Raw genomic sequence first — 18,212 nt, 5'->3', positions numbered from 1 at the left:
CCAGCTAGAGCTTAGAACTGAATCTTGAAGTATCAGTAGAATGTATTGATTCAAATCCACAATATTATTTTATTCATTTTTAACCAAGAAAGTTTTACATTTGTTTATTATATGTATATGAATATATATTATATTATATATTATATATATATGAATATGTTGCCTACATGAATGTCCATACACTGTATGCATGTCTGGTGCCCTCAGAGGTACAGACAATTGTTAGTCACTGGGAATTGAATCAAGGTCCTCTGGAAGAGCAATAAGTCCTTTAACCACTTAGCCAACTCTCTGATCTCCATTACTCATTTTAAAGGTTTATAGTTGAAATGTGAGGAATTGATTTTTTTTCCTTGAGCCTCAGTGTTCTCTTCTGTAAAGTGGGTATATTATATTCAGAATAATTATTTCAAGGAATTATTATAAGCGATGACACTCTAGAATTCAGACCAAACTAGTATATCATTCACAAGTAGAAGATATCACTACTAATAATGCTTTGAATTTCTTCTTTTTGGAATATGTGATAATGGATTTTATTGCCTTGAGGCAGAAATAGAGTCAGAATCACATAAACCAGAAGCACAAACTCTAGAAAGAAGCCATTGGATTTATTAAACATTCATTGTGCTATCTCAGATTAAGTCACCGACTCTTTCAAGCTAATAGACAAAGGGACACTTAAATACTGTTTATTTGCTGAATGTGTTGGCTAGTTTTTTGAGGGGGTTGTTTGTCTTGTTTTGTCAACTTGAGTCATCTGGGAAAATGGAATTTCAATTGAGAAAATGCCTTCTTCAGATTGACCTGTAGCAAGTCTGTGAGGCAATGTCTTGTTTGATGATGGATGTGGGAGGGCCCAGCTCACTGTGTGCAGGGCCATCTGTGGACAGCTATACAAAAAAGCAAGCCGTGCCTTCCGGTCTCCATGAGTCCCTGACTCGCCTTCTCTCGGGTAAGCAGTAAGTGGAATACAGCCTCTGTTCTCCAAGTCACTTTGAGCTCATGGTGTTTATCACAGCATGGGAAGCACACTCAGACACTAAGTGTCAATGAAGAGTTGAGTATTTGTATTCTCCTTGCTCCGTTTAAGGCTGGAATGCATTGCCAATGGAAGTCCTCCTAATGGATGTGTCCAGGCTAAACTTTTACCACTGGACCTGTGGGGGAAAAAGAAAAACAATACCCAACCCAACACTAATCAAAAAAACCCAATTCTGTACCCAGAAGAACATGAAACTCCCTGTGGTCTATCTTGTTTCTGTCACAATTCCAGGAGGTAGAAACATCATTTTGCAGATGGGATAACTGAGACTTAGAAGAAAGGAATTGTGGAAGGATTGCCAGCTGCTAAGCCGTGGAAGCAGAGTTATAGCCCAGGCCCTGTGGGTTCAGACATCCTCCTTCATACTCTTATGGAAACTGCCCATGACCTTCCCCCAGCCCATGTACACCAACCAGGCTAGCAGGGTTTACCTCTGTGTTCCAGCTCCTGTATGTTCTGTATCAGGCCTCAACTCAACAGACTGAGGTCTCAGGAGTACATGGGCCATCCACGAGGCTCACTCTGGGTTTTCCCAGTGGCAATGGGGACAGACTGAATTGTTTTGAGGACCTAGGATGTCTTTTCTGAGAAGAATTGTTATATTCTATGATGAGGAAAGTCCTTCTGTATAGTGTGAATATATGTTTCTCTTATTGGTTGATGTATAAAGCTGTTTTGGCCAATGGACAGGCAGGATTTAATTAGGCAGGAAATCCAAACAGGGATAGAGAAAGGTAGTAGGTGAAGTCAGGGAGACACCATGTAACTTCCCAGGAAGAAGAGACCTGGTCATCTCCAGTAAGCCAAGATGATGTGGAAATACACATAGTAATAGAAATGGGTTAATAATTAAGAGAGAGCTAGCCAATAAGAAGCCTGAGCCATCTGGCCAAAAAGTTTATAATTAATATAAGCCTCTGTGTTTATTTCAGAGTGAACACCTGTGGGACCTGGCAGGACAGAAATTTCTGCTACAGTTCTGTCTTCCTGTTTCTTCTTACACTTGAAGATGTGTAGAAGGGAAACCATCCTTTCCTAATGAATCACTTGCAATTGATTTCATTCCACATAGTTGTACAGCAATGATCCACATGCAAATGAAAGGTAATTACTTATTTGATTTTACTTTTATTGACAATGCTCTAAAGGGTGGTGGTGGTGGAGATGACTTGAAACAAATGATATTTATTCTATGTGAAATTCTGATTAATAACACAGAATACTTTCCACTGTGCCATAACATCTGTAAGTTTCCCAGGCCACATTGATGATTATAATGTGCAATTTATGCTGTTTGTCAACTATTATCATTGCCTTGACTTGTCTCCTGGCAACTCTGCAAATGTAGGTGACTTAGTGACAACAGAAGTCAATGAAAGCTGTGGGCAGAAACTGAAACAGCATCGAGCAATTGGATAGGAGTGCTTCTCATGAAAGCACTCATGGTTGTTGGAAGTCAAGGTCATCACTTTGTATGACACCAAAGGCTTTGTTTGCATTGTGGTCAAAAGGTCCAGATAGACTATATTTAGTGACTCCCGTGGTTTGGATGAGCGTGTCACAAAGTTCCATATGTTAAATATTTATTATCCAGAATGGCATCATGGTGGTGCTATGAGTCTATAGGAGGAAGGACCTAGAGTGCTCTTAGGTCATTGGAAGCATCCCCAGAATTATTATGACACCTGTACTGTGCCCCGCTTCCTTTCTAGCTTGAGACATGAACACTTGTACCTTTTTAACCATGTCTATCCGCCATGGAATAGGACCCTCATCAAAGGTTTAAACAGATTGTCCTAGTCTTGGACTTTAACAGAAAAGCCAAAATAAGCCTCAAGCTCACAAGTAGCTTATCAACTGTTTTGTTATCGCTATGTGAGGGATGAGTTGGAACGAGATTGAGGGTGCTCACCTTGATTTCTGTGTGCTCATTTACTGTGTTGGTGTAGCCCACAGCATTCCAGACAATCTGCTCCTGCAGAGATCGCTCCAGTCTTGCCACAGCTTCAGAACAGGTCTGATCAAATCCCCATTCTTCTGGCTTGATTCAGAGATGAGAAATGACAAGGCACTAAGATGCTATCCTCTCCGCTGAAGCTTTTAAGATAGACCATGACTTAGTAATTAGCAGGTCTGGAGCTAGGAAACACCTGTTACTGACGGCAGGGACACAGAGAGTCGGGGTGCTGTGTTCCACAGTAAGTGAATGCTGAGAGAGAGGGGCAGCACCCACAGCAAAAGGCCTAAGGAGGAGGAGTCTGTGGCATTGTACCAGCCTTCCCCCATGTGAATCCTGTGGGAGGACTCCAGGATTCTAGGTGTCATGGGTGTGGAGTGTAAGGTCTCCCAGAGCTTCTGCCATCGTGCTGTTCAGGACCTCCATGCTGCATGTTCCCTCCTTCAGCCCTGCAGATATTTTTATACCAAAAAGACTTGGCTTGCCTCCTTCTCAGTCCTCCTCCCTGTAAGACCTCTTGGTCTTCGGTTGCTTCCACCCCTGTCTTTTCCTCCACGCTGCCTAGACTACTTTCTGTCTCTGGCAGTGCTCAGATGAAATTCACGTTTTCACTTAGCAAATGTTCTTGAACTCTTTGAAGACATGGTCTAGATGAAATCTAGTGCACAGGGCGAGCTCTATGACAGGCCTGTAATTCCAGCATTTAGGAGGGTGTTGTATCTGAAGCCAGCCAGGTAAGACAAAGCAAAGACAGAAAATGTCAGCCGATTGCTTGATGGCAGACTCCAAAGGCAGCTGAATGGTTAAACTAGTGATCTAGACACTGGTGGCACATCAGAGGACAGAGACAAATACCGGAGAGCAGAACGCCTTCAGCCTGGAGACAGGAACCCCCTGCTGTGGAAATGAATATTAGCTGCATTGCTTCCTGGAGTCAGTCTGGCAACACAGCAGAAGCAGCTGTTCTCAGTTGTGTCTGCTGTCTTTGCAGCAGGAAGAACAGGTATTGGCCCCACCTTTTGTCAGCTTATGGGTTATTAGGGGAAAGAGGGCAAGAGTGGTTGGCATGGAAGCTACCTGTGTTTTCCACCATAGTGGAGTCAAGCTTGAAAATCACTTGCTGACCTGGTGTGGTGGCTCACACCTTTAATTCCAATACTGAGAAAGGAGGATTGTAATGAGTTCAAGGCCACCTTGAGCTACAGAGTGAGATCCTTTTTGAGTGGGTAATTAAATAGTAGATGAGTAAATACACAAATCCACACTGAATGAGCTGTTACTGTGGCTCTTTACTCCCTCTTGTGGTGGCATGTTGCCATTGTCATCTACAGCTCAAACTTGTTTGGGTAAACCACCTTAGCTCTTCACCACCAGAGAGTTTAAGCTAAAAATGATGCTTTCAGGGAGTTCAGGAACTTAGCTGTGAGAAGTTGTATAGACACACACAGCTTCACTATGCCCTTCAATATCTTGTTTTACAAACTTCCTTTTTGGTTGGGGATGTGTGTGCCTAGCACACACAAGGTCCTCCGTTCTATCCCCAGCACTACAAGAAAGCAACACAAACACTTCCTCCACAAAACTCTGGACCAACATGGGGGGTTTAGGTATTCTGTAAAATGCCAGATTTCTCCACTTCCATCCTAGCAGAGGAAAAACAACATCCATAACCTACAAAATTGAAATGTGAGGTCCAAATTAATATGCATATTCTAGTGCCTATATATAGGCAGTCTCTATGGAGTTGTCTGTGTATCAAGTTCTGGGTTCCACTCTGTTGCAAACAGTGAAGAACAGAAATAATGACACAACTTGACATGTTCCCTTTTGAAATTCTGAATGGCATTAGCTATCTCAAGAAAATTTGCCAGAAATAGACTCTGTTTGCAAAGGAAGAGGAAATGGCGGCAAGGTTTAAAAGTTATGTGTTTCTTTAGTAATGCTCTCAATGGGTACGGTCAAGAGCAGTTGCTAAGATGAGGCCATTTTCAGGGAGAGGTTCTCTAAGGGCCCCCTTTAACTGGCTTGGTGCTTGCATAGGGTCAAGGTGGCTGTTGATATTTGTTTCACCCTTTGTGCTGGAAAAACTCCAGGGTCTTCCCCAAGACTGTTCCCTCATGATGTTCGTGTCCTGTGTCTTTGTAGACGAACTTGATTGACTTTCAGTGCCCAGAATGTCACAGTAGTAATGGAATACCATTTACAGAGTAGTTGTTTGCCAAAATTTGGAAGCAAAGATATTTTTCGACGCTGCGGCTCATGGAGACACCAGAATCATATCCTGTAATAGACACTGAGAGAACTGTCAAAGCCATGGTAAAACACAAAGCAAGCTTAAATGCATGCTAAGTGAAAGAAGCTCATCAGATAAGGATTTCAGATGACATGCCAGTTGGGAAAAGGCCGACTGTGGAGATGGCAATGAGATCAGCAGTTGCAGAGGAGTAGGAGGAAGGAATAGGCGTAGGTGATGGAATGACTTTGCTGATGTGATAGATGCATATCGTTACACATTTGCCAAAACCCAGAGATTAAACTCCAAGGGAAAGGGTGGACTTGATGTCTGAATATGGGTTCATTGACTGAGCAGATTTTCCACTCTGGTGGAGGATGTGTGTGTGTGTGTGTGTGTGTGTGTGTGTGTGTGTGTGTGTGTGGTAAGGGGGTGGGTATGGAGAATGCTCCTGCGGTTTTATACTCAATTCTACTGTGGTGCTTTTCCTTCAGAGAACTTTTTAAATCCTTGTGTGTGTATGTATGATGTGTGTTTCTCTGTGTGTGTGTATTCCTGTGAGGGAATGAAGGTGTGTGCATACCTCAGGGTGTATGCGGAGATTGGAGGACAACCTCGCAGTCTCAGCCGTTGATCTTTGCCTCTTACCTTGTTTGAAACAATGTCTTATTGTTCACCACGGCTTGTCTTATGCTAGTTGGCCTGAAAACTCCTGGGGACTCATCCGTCTCTGCCTTCAATCTCATCACAGGAGCCCTGGTGTTACAGGTTACAGGTGCCTGTTGCTGCTTCTGTTCTTTTGTGGGTCCAGGGGATGGAAACTGAGGTTTCACATGTGTACTGTAAGCACTTCACCACCTGGACCGTCTCCTTAGCCCAAGGATGTGTTTTAAAAAAATGTTCAGAAAAAAATACCAGTTCTTTCTGTCTTGAGTGTTTTCTCTTTCATTCATTTGGAGGAGAGCGAGTTTCTGGGCCGTGAAACTGTTCCTTTAGATAAGAACTGCTGTTTACTGCCAACAGCCTGTAAAGACCTGAGGTTTTTCTACAAACACAGGAGCAGGCTTAAGGTGGGTCCTCCTCTAACTCAACCTTGACACATGGGCATTTAAGCCATGTGTAGACAACTGTAGACACAGATATTATTGAATGTTTATGATTTTTAAGCTACCTGGGTTTGGGAACAATTTATTAAATATCAACAGGCAACTAATATACCTATCTGTTGAGCCAAATGGTCTGTGCAAATGTTGAAAGTTTTGTTTATTTATTATGCTGGGGATTGAACCCATGATGTTTACACATGCTAGGCAAGCGCTTCATCACTAAGTTCTTTTCTGTCAAAGTTAGGGATTCTCGTGCTGTGATGAAACACCATGACCAAAGCAACTTGGGGAGGAAAGAGTTTATTTCACTCACAGTTCCATATAACAGTTCATCACCAGAAGCAGTGAGAACCGGAACTGAAGCAGGGCAGGAAGTTGGAGGCAGGAGCTGATGTAGAGGCCATGAAGGATGCTGCTTACTGTCTTGCTCCCCATGGCTTGCTCAGCTGCTTTATTTCCCCTCTTTAAAAAAAAATAGAACCCAGGACTATCAGCTCATGGATGGCACCATACACAATGGGTTGGGCCCTCCATCATCAATCACTAATTAAGAAAATGTCCCACAGGCTTACATCCCAGTCTTATGGAGGCATTTTCTTAATTGAGGTTCCCTCCTTTTAGATGACTTCAGCCTGTGTCAAGTTGACAAAAACCTAGCCAACACTCTCCTCTAGTCCCAAGATTCTTTAAAACCTATAATTGGGCAAGAAGTACTAAATCCATAGTTTATACTATGAATTCTACTCACAAATAAGTATTAACTATAACCAGTTGCCTATGATGTAAAATTGTAATTATTGTGTTGTTCCATTGTAGACTCTTGACTCCTTTTCATGCAGAAAATTAACCTTTACTGAGAAATTAACTAAGAACTTCTTTTAGGAGGAGATTAAAGACTTTCTCAAGTATATATAAATAAGTAAAAAAGGAGGTGGGATTCAACCTAAGGTAGGTAAAATATATTTATCTCTCTTCCAGAATCTTTTCTCACGCTTTAATGATTCTGTATTCTTCATATTAAATAATCAGGCCTTGTCCATCTTCAAGGTTGGGTGGGTCATGCACTTGAGTTGTTACAATTATTTCAATGTTCTCATGTTATCTAACTATAAAAATCCCAGTGGTATTGTTGGTGGAAATGGTGATCTATTCCTGTTGATGAATTCAACTGTCAAATTTTGAAATCTTGCTAGGCCTTTCACAAGATAGTTTGGGCATCTTCTGGGTCCTGGCCTTCTACAAAATAGAGAATCAGAAGAAGACAGCATAAGGCCAAACAATATATAAGACAGAAATGGAAAGAGTAGGATACTTAGGAAAACACATGAGCAGTAGGATATTTTAGATATCTCAGTAACTAGACTACAAGAGTGAAGACACCAGTGAGGACATAGATGCTGGGGATAATATGAGCTACAGACTTGACGTAATGGCCATATGTAGACCCTAAACCCTAGACAATAACACACACATTCCTGTCAAATACATAGGGAATCCTTACTAACGCTGGCAAAATGATGGCTCAGAAAGCCAATCTGATACATTCCCAAAGATTGAAACCAGTGTTGTGTCTTCTTTGATAGGGATACATTAAGTTCAAAATCATCAGTAAGAAAGATTACTAGAAGATCCTCCCATTTGGTAGTTAATAAATCTGTAAATGACCAACACACATGAAGAAAGGTATGAGAGAACTGGGTATGGCAGTGGTGTGGTACTACAAACCCAGTGCGTGGGAGGCTCAGGCAGGGTGATTGTTTTGTTAAAAGCTTAACTTTTATAGACTGGTCAGCACCGAGTGCCATCCCTTGATCTTGTGCTTCGGATTAAAACTTGATGCAATATCCTCAAACTTCTAAAGTAAGATTAACTCAGGTGTAATTCTCTCATGAGTCTCACTTCTGCCAAAGGCACATTATTCACGCAACTGCATCAGCAGTTGCCTGCTCACGATATTAGAAAACACCAACAGATGTTATCGAAAGCGTATATGACATTGCCAGCCTAGCACAATCCAGACCTGTGTAGTGTCTGCCAGCAAAGTGATTTAAGACTATCTAGCAGAGTAGAAAAGAGCAAACTTCCTGTTTGGCTTCGTTGACTTTCTATTAGTCTACTGTTGTTAGCTGACCAGAGTTGGTGAACCTAAACTCTGTTGGGCAATATTTTAAAAAACAGATTAGTTATGCTTCTGTGTGTGCCTTCAGATGTCCTGCGTGAACCCAAGGCTCTCTTTCAGTTGTGATGAGCTACTGTTTCCACAGGGACTGGGCTACGAGGCCCAGTAAGGACATAAACTTTGCTACTCCAAAGGATGTGTAAGTTTCTTTTGTGCAAACAACTTCCTTTCTCCTCCTGCTCCTCTTCTTCTATAGGATGTCACTATGTACTTCAAATGGTCTCAAAATTCCTACGTAATCCAAACTTATGATCCTCCTGCCTCAACATCTCCAGTGCTGGGGTAATGGACTTGTGCGACCACACATGCTTCCTATAAAAATTTTGTTTCTGTAGCAGAATCTGTGCATATCATCTATTTATGAATAAGAAATAAGATAAAGGAAAAATTTAATCTCAGCACTTGGGAGGCAGATACAGGAGTTCAAGGTCATCCTCAGTTACACAGCAAATTTGAAGTCAGCCTGGGCTACAAAAGACCCTACTAGAGATAAGCAAACAAATGGAAGACAAACTAAATAAAAAACAAAACAAACCCCACAATATGTGGAAGGGTGTAGTGGTTCATGCCTTTAATCCCAACATTCAAGAAGCAGAGGCAAGAGGATCTTCAGAGTTTGAAGTCAGCCTGGTTTGCACAGCATATTCTAACCCAGCAAGAACCACATATTGAGACTTAACAACAAAACCAAACCAAACAAAGAATCCAACAACAACAACACCATTACAAAACACAAACCTAAACAAACAAATAACATGTGTTATGTTCATAGTTAAGAAGAAACCAGACCCAAACTTTGGCACAGTGCAGCTGTCTGTTGGTTATTGTGTCCCCTAGAGAATTTCTTATGCCCTTTTAAGGAAAAACATTTCCATTTCCACCCATGACTTGACCCAGACTTAAGCAGTATAATTCTATGACAGCTTATATTATCCCCAAATAGATCGATTTTCTTATTACCTCTGCTACTGAGGTCTACGTGTGAGCTCAGCTGGTAAAAGCTGCAGCCGGAATCCAGCTGCTTACTCAATGATGTTTTGATTTACTTCATATTTTGCTTCCAAGAAGGTAGTTCTCACGTGTTACCACAATTGGCAGCAATATATTTAAAGGTTCACTGTGTGTCTTTCTCTGTTTCACACACCTAGCTCTTCAGCTGAAGATGGGAAAAGTGTAGACCACAGGAAATACATCATATAGACAGAAAAAAAAATCATTAAGCTCACCCCACTGCCTTCTGGAGAGATGCAGGCAGAACACTGTATTTGTAGTAAATCTCAAACAACAACATGGCTTAAAGTTTGGAAGAACTCTTCACCCCAGCTAATGATTGAGTCTAGATATGCTTGTGAAAACAGTCTCAGGGGCGCCTTCTGCTGCCCTCTCCATCTGCACATCCTAGCTGGGATGTTCTGCGTTTCATGACCACTCACACACTTCCTTAGGGATGTCCCTTTTCTAGCCAGATTGTTAAATATAGGAATCCCTTGCTCTCTCTTGCATTCATCTCCACTCCCCCTCTTCCTCCCTCTCTATACTGAATAATTTTGGTTCATTTACTTCCATAGTATCAACTCTTTTTTTTTTTTGCATAAGACTTTTCTACTTTTAAAATTCCCACCCCTTCCCCTGGTTTCCAGCCTTAATTTTCCAAATTCTTTATGTTTTGCCCACAAAAATGTATTGTTTGTATCTTAAAATCTGCATGTCACCCCAAATTTATCAACTTTAACCCTGTTGCTCCTGCCTTTCTACCCATTGGCCTTGACAAAGCCTTTTCTACTTCAAGGATCTCTGTTCCTTCGTGATGTCTTCCATGATGCTGTGGCTGGAATTATATGCTCTTTTCTTTGTCTAATATGCTACTTACCTATCTCCCCCCCCCCCCCATGGATTTGGTAAGGATTTTGTTGTTGTTTTATTTTACTTTACTTTTCTTTTCTTTTTTTTTTTTTTTTTTTTTTTTTTTTTTGGTTTTTCGAGACAGGGTTTCTCTGTATTGTTTTGGAGGATGTCAGTCCAGCCTGGCCTCGAACTCACAGAGATCCACCTGCCTCTGCCTCCCGAGTGCTGGGATTAAAGGCGTGCGCTACCACCGCCCAGCCTTACTTTTCTTTTGGGACAGCATTTCTCTAGTATCTGGCATGGTGTGAATGGGCATGGGGAGGTCCCCACTGCCTTTAATGTGGTGTGATTATCTCATGGAAATATTCTGTTCTACTGGGTATTTCAACCTGTGCATTATTATGAAGATGGTTTCTTCCTAAACTGTACTGTTTAACTGAAGCGATGCTTTTATACAATAATAGTGTTAGTTTTAAATAGGATTTTGTTGATTGAAGGTCTTTGATAAATAGAGTGAGGAATTGTGATAGAGGTTAACTTAGTGGGAAAACTAATATAGGTAAAAACAAGATTTGGTGTTGCCTTCACCCCTGATAAAGCAGGGGCTGCAGAGGATAGAAAATAGGAACAAAGTCATGTCACACAGCTAGTTTCTCTTAAGAGGCCGTATAGACTGTGGCTTAGGTTAATGAGTCCCAGAAGCTATGTTAGTTCAAGTTCTTCTAATCTTAATTTTTGAGAGATGTGCTTGTAGATTTCGGTGTGCATCATAGCTAAAACAAAGCTTTAGATATGACTTGAGATTATGTTAAGATGTTTTTGTTAGTGGCTTTGAGTTGGAAAATCTTGGAAAACAATTTAGAATTTAGAAAGGCATAATTTTAGTAACTGAGAGAGGAACTCATTGATGTCAGGGAACAAGAACCATGACAGCCTATCTGTTGCTGGCTGACATACTTTTCTTGCTAGGTTGAGTTGGTGATCAAGGGGGATGATTAACTCCTTGTACCCATTTCTGTCCTCAGCTTCCTGATATTAAAACAAACAAACAAACAAAAAACAACTGTTGATGAGTGGGTATGTACCCTGAGGATCTAAAATAGAGCTGACTGAGTGTTTTTTCATGTATAAAAGTTTAGATTTGTGATCCCTTTAAGATATTTTTATAAGATTACCTTTTGAAATAAATAGTAAAGTGATTGGTTCTTTCTTTGTAATCACAAACTACAGCCTGCTGGTAAAAGAACTGGCTGAGAAAATACGTTGCTTGCTTACACTCTGTCAATCTAGAACAAGTTGCTTGGGTGTGAATGTATGTGGGTTCTTGGGGCAGCTTGCTTTTCATCTGTAACAGGCCAAGTGTTTAATTATATATGGGATGTGGAAAACATGTTGTTTTTATTACTTGTATTCATTGTGATCATTCACTTAAAATAGATTGCAACCACATTGTCATTTTTATACTGCTTAAAATATTTTGCTGGGGTACATACAGCTGTAAGGAAAAAAAGAGACATCAAGAAAGACAGAAGAGAAACATCAGGGTAGAAAAACAGGACCGAAAAGAATAAAGTAGAACAAGCAACAGAAAGAATAATAAAATAAGAACTAAGCTTTGGCCCTCAGAAAAGTGCTGGTGTCTGTCCAGTGGTTCTCCCGCTCTGCATGTCCTCTTCAGTTTCTCAGACCTGCTGAGGGCTCTACATTCATCAGCACCCTAGGTGAGATCCTGAGATGTCGGAAGAGTGTGTATGTGTGTGTTTCCCTTTCCACCAGCCCCGGAGAGTTAAGTTCAGCCACCTCGCTGGCCCCAGAGAAGTAAGTTTTACTCCCTCAGAAAAGTCAAGTTGAGTGATTAGTCTGTTGACTGTTGGATTCCCCTCAATCCCTGAGCTGCTAGAGGCTAGTCCTCACAGCAGGAGTATAGACCAGCTGTCCTTGAACTCCTAAAGATCAGCCTGCCTCTGCCTTTGAAAGGTTGGGATTAAAGGCATGTGCTGTCATGACTGGACCAATGTGTTTTTAATTAGCAGTATAAATCTTTTTTTCTTCTAGGACTGCAGGGCAAGGCAAGACAATTATATATACTTATGTGTAGAAATTTCCATACTTAAGTCACAAACCTCTCTTGTAGCTTGCTGAATCAGACACCTCCTTCTACTTTCATGATTATAGTTTCTAAATGTGTAATCATTCATATTCTAGATGTATTTACTTGTAGACTTACCTTGTTTGTCACCTGCTTTTACCTATTTCTGTTGGCCATGGTCCAGAACAAACTAGAAATAGCCAGAAGTGGGTTTAAGATTGATGTTAGCTAGTGGAATGCCCCTACACCCCCAGCCCTGCATTGGCTTATTTCTAACAGTTATGACCCAGAATGCAGCTCTTAACAAATTACCTTTGATTTGATTTTACATTTCAATTTCTGAAAGCAAGAATAATGTGGTTAGACTTTTCTTCAACAAACAAAAACCAAAAAAACAAAAAAAAAAACCAAAAAAACAAAATCTAGAGTGACAGGGTTATTGAATTAATCAAGGAAGATTACAAGACAAGGATCAAAACTGACATTCTGCAGTGACTACTTTGGAACCTGAGCTACCTCAAACACCAATACACATAATCAAGTATTCCTCCTTTGAGCTAGTTTGACTCCTCATTGTCTCCTCATTGTCGCTATTCCTGTAGAGGCTTCTTCAGAGAGGGTCAGGGCCTTAAAACCCACACCTTTACAAAGTTGTCACTGAGTTTATGCCAGTACCAGATTCCAGGATTCCCCACATCTAGGCTGAGTTTTACATTTTAACTTAAGCTGTTATTTAATAATAGTCTCTCACTTGGCTGTGTGTGTGTGTGGTCTTTAAGGGAAGCAGAAAACCAGCGGGGACAAATGTGCCTTTGGGGCAGAGGTGGCCTGGACCTGCTTGGTCGGAAGCTACTGGGTCGGAGAAAACGTCTCAAGGTTCAGAACTGGACGAGCCCTTGACTTCAGGTGTCTCCTCCCTGCTCCCCCTCCCCCGACTACTCTCTGTGGGTGCTGGGCATAATGCAGAGCCTGGAGCTGGGTAGGCAAGTGTCACGGCTCCGTACCCGGCCCTGCCCCCTCCTAACTTTCTCCTTTGGCTCTGCTTTTCTACTGTCCATAAAATAGTGTGTTCACCGTCTGAGCGAAAGAGGTTGGCTTTGCAGGCAGAGAAGGGCTTGAAAAAAGCAGCACAGCAAGCAAAGTGGATTGGTAATTTCAAAACTATTTTCCTCTAAGGAAAGTATTGGAGTCAGGGCAATGGACAAATAAGGACTTAATTTGCATCACGTCATTTTATCTGATTTAAACTGGAGAGAACCTCATTATCTTGGCAATAAAAATTGCCTGTTTGTAAAATTTGGCTGTTAGTTGGCTAATTTCTCAAAGGCTAAAATCTTAAAAAACAATGTTGAACCCAGGATCTCACTCATGCCTTCCACCACCAAGATGCATTCACCACTCACCTTTATCTTGAGTCCTGTATGCTCTCTGAGCTGGTCTTCTTGGGCTTCAGTGAACATGGGAATCCAAGGGTCAAAGGTAAGCAGATTTGGACAGATCGCTGCGAGAACAAAGTTCTGGCTAACCTTTGAGCTGCCAGTGAGTGATAGGACATGAGCTTGGGAATTGAAGGTGCGGGTTAGGGAGCTACTCCTCTTGCTCTGCAGGAAACCACTTTTCCAGATCTCAGAACGGCAGGAGGTGGCTAGGCTCCTACACCAGAATCTTGACTCCCTTTCCCCAAGCACAGCTCCATCAGGAGTGGCTCCTCCCATTATCGGCTTTGATGAATGGCCCGCCAGAACAGCTTGTCAAAGCAGAGTATGTCTTTCAGTTGCTGTTCCCTCACATCAGCGACCCTCAAAGACCTATTCACTCTGATCGACATGTGTCCCAAATTTTCCTCTTCAACATTTCCTCTCTGTCCTCTTTTGTCTCTTCTCAGATCTTTCATATGTTCTTGTCCACCTCCCCGAAAACCTCCTTAAAATTGGACAAAGTGACCTTTCCATAAGTCAGTGTATTCTAACCACCCTCTGCAGTAACCCTGCTCAGAAGCATTTTTGGCAGTAAACCAACGCATGCACTGAAATTTGATCTAACGAGCTTTGTTTAGTTTTGTGGCTCCATTCTCTTCCGGGCCCCACCTGGCCAGCATGCGGTCCCCCACCAGCCTGTTTAAGCAGTTCACTTCATTGGAAAGGCCTTTCTTGTTTCTTTTACTCTCTCATTCAAGGTGATTGTGAGTCACCATGCAGTTGCCGGGAATTGAACTCAGGACCTCTGGAAGTGTGGTCAGTGCTCTTAACCACTGAGCCATCTCTCCAGCCCTGGTGTTTGGGTTTTAAGTTCAGTTTTGTTAAAAAAAAAGGAACTAGAATGTTTAAATGGCCTTGTTTTAGCCTTCTGTTTGAACAGTCTAAGTCCCTTAAATATAGGTTCCTTGTTAAGATACATGGCCTGTGTTATTAAAGACCAACAAATCAAACCAAACCAAGCCAAACCAAACCAAACCAAACCAAACCAAACCAAACCAAACCAAGCCAAACCAACAACGACGACGACGACGACGACAACAACAAAAGAATTTCCAAGCCAATTCTCTTGGACTAATTTTCTAAGCGGAATCGTACTGGACTACATTTCCCATGAGGCTAAGCCAGGTCCACGCAGGCGCACTTGGAAACAGACGCCAGTTTCCCGAAACCCCGCATGTCACTTGCTGGTGTCCCGCCCCTCCATTCCCCGCCCGCTTTCGAGGTCTCGCCGAGCACACCTAAGGGCACTGCCAGTGTGTGCTTGGTGCAGGCTGGAGTCATGGCTTCACCGCTGAGGTTCGACGGGCGTGTGGTCCTAGTCACCGGCGCCGGGGGAGGTGAGCCTCGCGCCGGGCCCTCTGTCCCGGTGGCAGGGCTGCGGCGTGCAGCTGCGGGCTGCCGAGCTGCTGCTGGCACGGGAGGGAGGGACCGGGGTAGGACTGGCACACAGGGTCACTGGGCACACTGGGGCACTGGCCCCGCAAGCAGATGCCCCGGAGTTCCCAGCCAGGAGGCGGCTTCCAAGGCCCACGGCTTTCCCAGGGTAGATGCCCGCATTGTTGCCCGGCACGCAAGTGGGTAAAGTTCGTCCTCTCTAGTGTGTGGGCATGGACCGTGAGTTTTGCTGCCTTTCAGCTCTAAGGCCTCTGCCAAGTCACACGGGGACTTGGAAAAGACTTCCTGAGCCTGGCATTTCACCCAAAGGATTGAGGGGAAGGCCCTTGAATGGTCGGTCGGCCGGTGTTTGTTTTTTCCTCTCTCTCATGATTCAGGCTGTGGAGAGGGCCACGAACCAAAGTTCACCAGAATTGTGGCAGACGTCGCACACTCAGATGAGTGGAAGGGTGAGAGATGTTAGGCGGGTAAAGTGAGACAAGAGGGGAACTTGAGAGCAAAGTGAAGTGAGCCAGCCAGTGGAAAACTTGCCAGTCTTTTATTTCAAAAGAAGAGAATTGTGATTGAAGCAGTGCTAGTTTTAGAGGACAGGAAATTAAGCAACTCACACGTAGTGAAATTTCTCCATTAGTTTTATACCTGTGAGTGGCCTCTCACCTCCATGTGTAGGGCTTTGATCTCTCCTCCTTACTACTTAAAGGGACCCCTGCATCAATTGTTGTCATCATGAAGGGGCACTCCTGAGTTTCCTCCCTCCGCCTCCCAGGGGGCTGTCATTACCCATGTCTGCCACCTACAGTGGGAGAAGTCTGATTAATTTATTCATTTTGGTTTATTTGTATACGTATGCATCAGTTTACCTCAAACATACATTTCCTATTAAGCTTCTCCACTTAGCAATGAAACGTATCAACTAAAATTGAAAAAAAAAAGTTAAAGAACTTTTTAAACCACAAGGAAATTTTCCATCCCTGGCTATAGCCTCACTGGTTCGCTCCCTAAAGCTTATCTTTCCTTGTTGGTCTCATATATTCAGAGTTAGAATGATTTGCATCAGACAGTTGCATATTCAGGATTCAGCCCTGGTTATAGAAATCCCTAGATACTTTAGAAAAGTAAAGAATTCAGCAGAAGATGAGGTGGGGTTTTGATCTGCTCATTGCTGTCATAGGCTAAACAGCCTCTGACATCAGGGGCCTGAAGTATGGAAGCTGCCATTCAGGGAGTAGAGGACCAGGCCAAGAGGTTACCTCTGCACACACGATTTTTAAGTATGAGAATGCTTCAAGAGAAGTAGCTTATTACGCAGTAAGTGCCAGAGCCCTGGTAACATGGCGCCTGTGTCACTTCTACTTTTAAAATCTCACCTAGTAGTGGACTCCATTTCACACCCTGGCATCTAGCAGCCAGGGAGTGGTAGGGGAAGTAGATGGGAAAGTATGGTTCTAACTTTTGCAATGTTTACAGTCAGAAAGAGAGTCGAGAGAGTACCCACGAAGATGCCATCTGCTGTTGTAACTAACTGTTGCCTTGTTTTAAAATGGAGATCAAGTTTCATGGACTAAAATAACTATACTAATATTTTCCAACTCTCTCTTTGTTTCTGATCAGGACTGGGCCGAGCTTATGCCCTGGCTTTTGCAGAAAGAGGAGCGTTAGTTGTTGGTAAGTTGTTGTGTTTTTCTTTTAAAGCTAGTAGCAGTCAGCAAAAAAACACAGATTTCACAAGTGCCCTTTGCCCTCCTATTGCATAATTAAGGGTTAATTTCATGGTTTTTACTTCAGTCAGAGAAGTTTTCAGTTTAAGGCTAACCCTTTCCTTTTTATTTAGGAATATTTGTTTATTTTTGTCTGTGCACCACGTGTGTGCAGTGTCTGTGGGGGACAGAAGAAGGCATCAGACTGGAGTTACAGACCATTGTCAGTTGCTGTGAGACACTGGGAATTGAACCTGAATCCTCTGGAAGAGCCGCAGCCCTTGCTCTTACCCTCTGAGCTGTCTCTCCAGGCCCTTTATTTATTTATTTATTTATTTATTTTTAAGTCCTGGCTTGCTGAGATTATAGGTGTCCACCACCATTCACGGCTTAACTCACGTTCTAAAGTAAATTACTTTTGTAGACTTTCTCCATGAAAATAGTTGATAAAGAGGTATAAACATTGATTTTTGGCTTTAGTCTCTTGTAGGCTGTTGCTTTTTGAAGTGGAAGCTAATCTTTTGATAAGAGATTAAAGGAGAAGCCCTTGGTAGATACCTTGGTAAAAGTAAGAAACGATTGAAGTTGGAAGTTTGGAGCCAGGAGGCCATAATTATGAGTTATCTAGTTCTTTGAAAAAATTTCAATGGAAAGCTGTTTCAAATGTAAAGAATGGAATCCTGGTGTCAACTGTATGAGTGTTGTTAGTTCAGGGATGGTGTGGAGACTGATGGAAAGGCGGGCTGTCATAGAATCCTGACTTAGTAACTGGAACAGTTAGGATTGGCCTCATGTGTTTGTCCACAGTTGGGAATGAATGAGAGCTAGATCAGGAGTATATGCAGGGCTGATGATGCTTTGTAGCATGTTTCCTAGGATAAAACTGTTGCCTGGCAGTGGCCTCCTAAAGTTCGGATATTGTAACATTTAGCAGGACTGTGTACTGCAGTCTTGTCAGATCTTCTTGCAGAAGTTTCATGGCCAGGTCTGGAAACACATCCTGTTCCTTTCTCTTTCTTCATGTGCTATGAAGTTCTTAGTATTTCTACCCTTACCTGCTTATTTATCACGTAAATTCTACTCTTCAAATTTTCACAGATCTTGTCCAATCTTTCCTGTCTCCTAAAGGACCCTAGAACATTTCCCTTTGCAAAGAGGGCATTTTGGTTACTGGTACTTTTATTGGTG

The 18,212-nt window shown here is 42.4% G+C and overlaps 1 protein-coding gene and 1 long non-coding RNA gene across 2 annotated transcripts in view; one reads left to right on the top strand and one right to left on the bottom strand.

The window, feature by feature from the left end:
• Positions 1-592: 592 nt before the first annotated feature.
• LOC121138873 lies at positions 593-10,386 on the bottom strand. The gene is made up of 2 exons (XR_005875750.1): positions 2,958-10,386; positions 593-1,160 (listed from the first exon to the last, which is right to left on the bottom strand). It is a non-coding gene; the product is annotated as an uncharacterized LOC121138873 (long non-coding RNA).
• A 4,721-nt stretch (positions 10,387-15,107) lies between these two features.
• The window catches only part of Hsd17b4 (hydroxysteroid 17-beta dehydrogenase 4), an 85,725-nt gene continuing 82,620 nt past the window's right edge, over positions 15,108-18,212 (top strand). The window contains exons 1-2 of the mRNA XM_040741831.1: positions 15,108-15,269; positions 16,939-16,992. Of these exons, the coding sequence (XP_040597765.1) occupies positions 15,212-15,269; positions 16,939-16,992 (112 nt within the window). The 5' untranslated portion in view covers positions 15,108-15,211. The remainder of the gene's footprint in view (positions 15,270-16,938; positions 16,993-18,212) is intronic.

The sequence above is a fragment of the Mesocricetus auratus genome, unplaced genomic scaffold (genome assembly GCF_017639785.1).
Source record: "Mesocricetus auratus isolate SY011 unplaced genomic scaffold, BCM_Maur_2.0 Super-Scaffold_6730, whole genome shotgun sequence".
NCBI classification, from domain to species: Eukaryota; Metazoa; Chordata; class Mammalia; order Rodentia; family Cricetidae; genus Mesocricetus; species Mesocricetus auratus.
The sequence above is the reverse complement of the archived record's forward strand: the minus strand, read 5'-3'. Positions and strand labels throughout refer to the sequence as shown.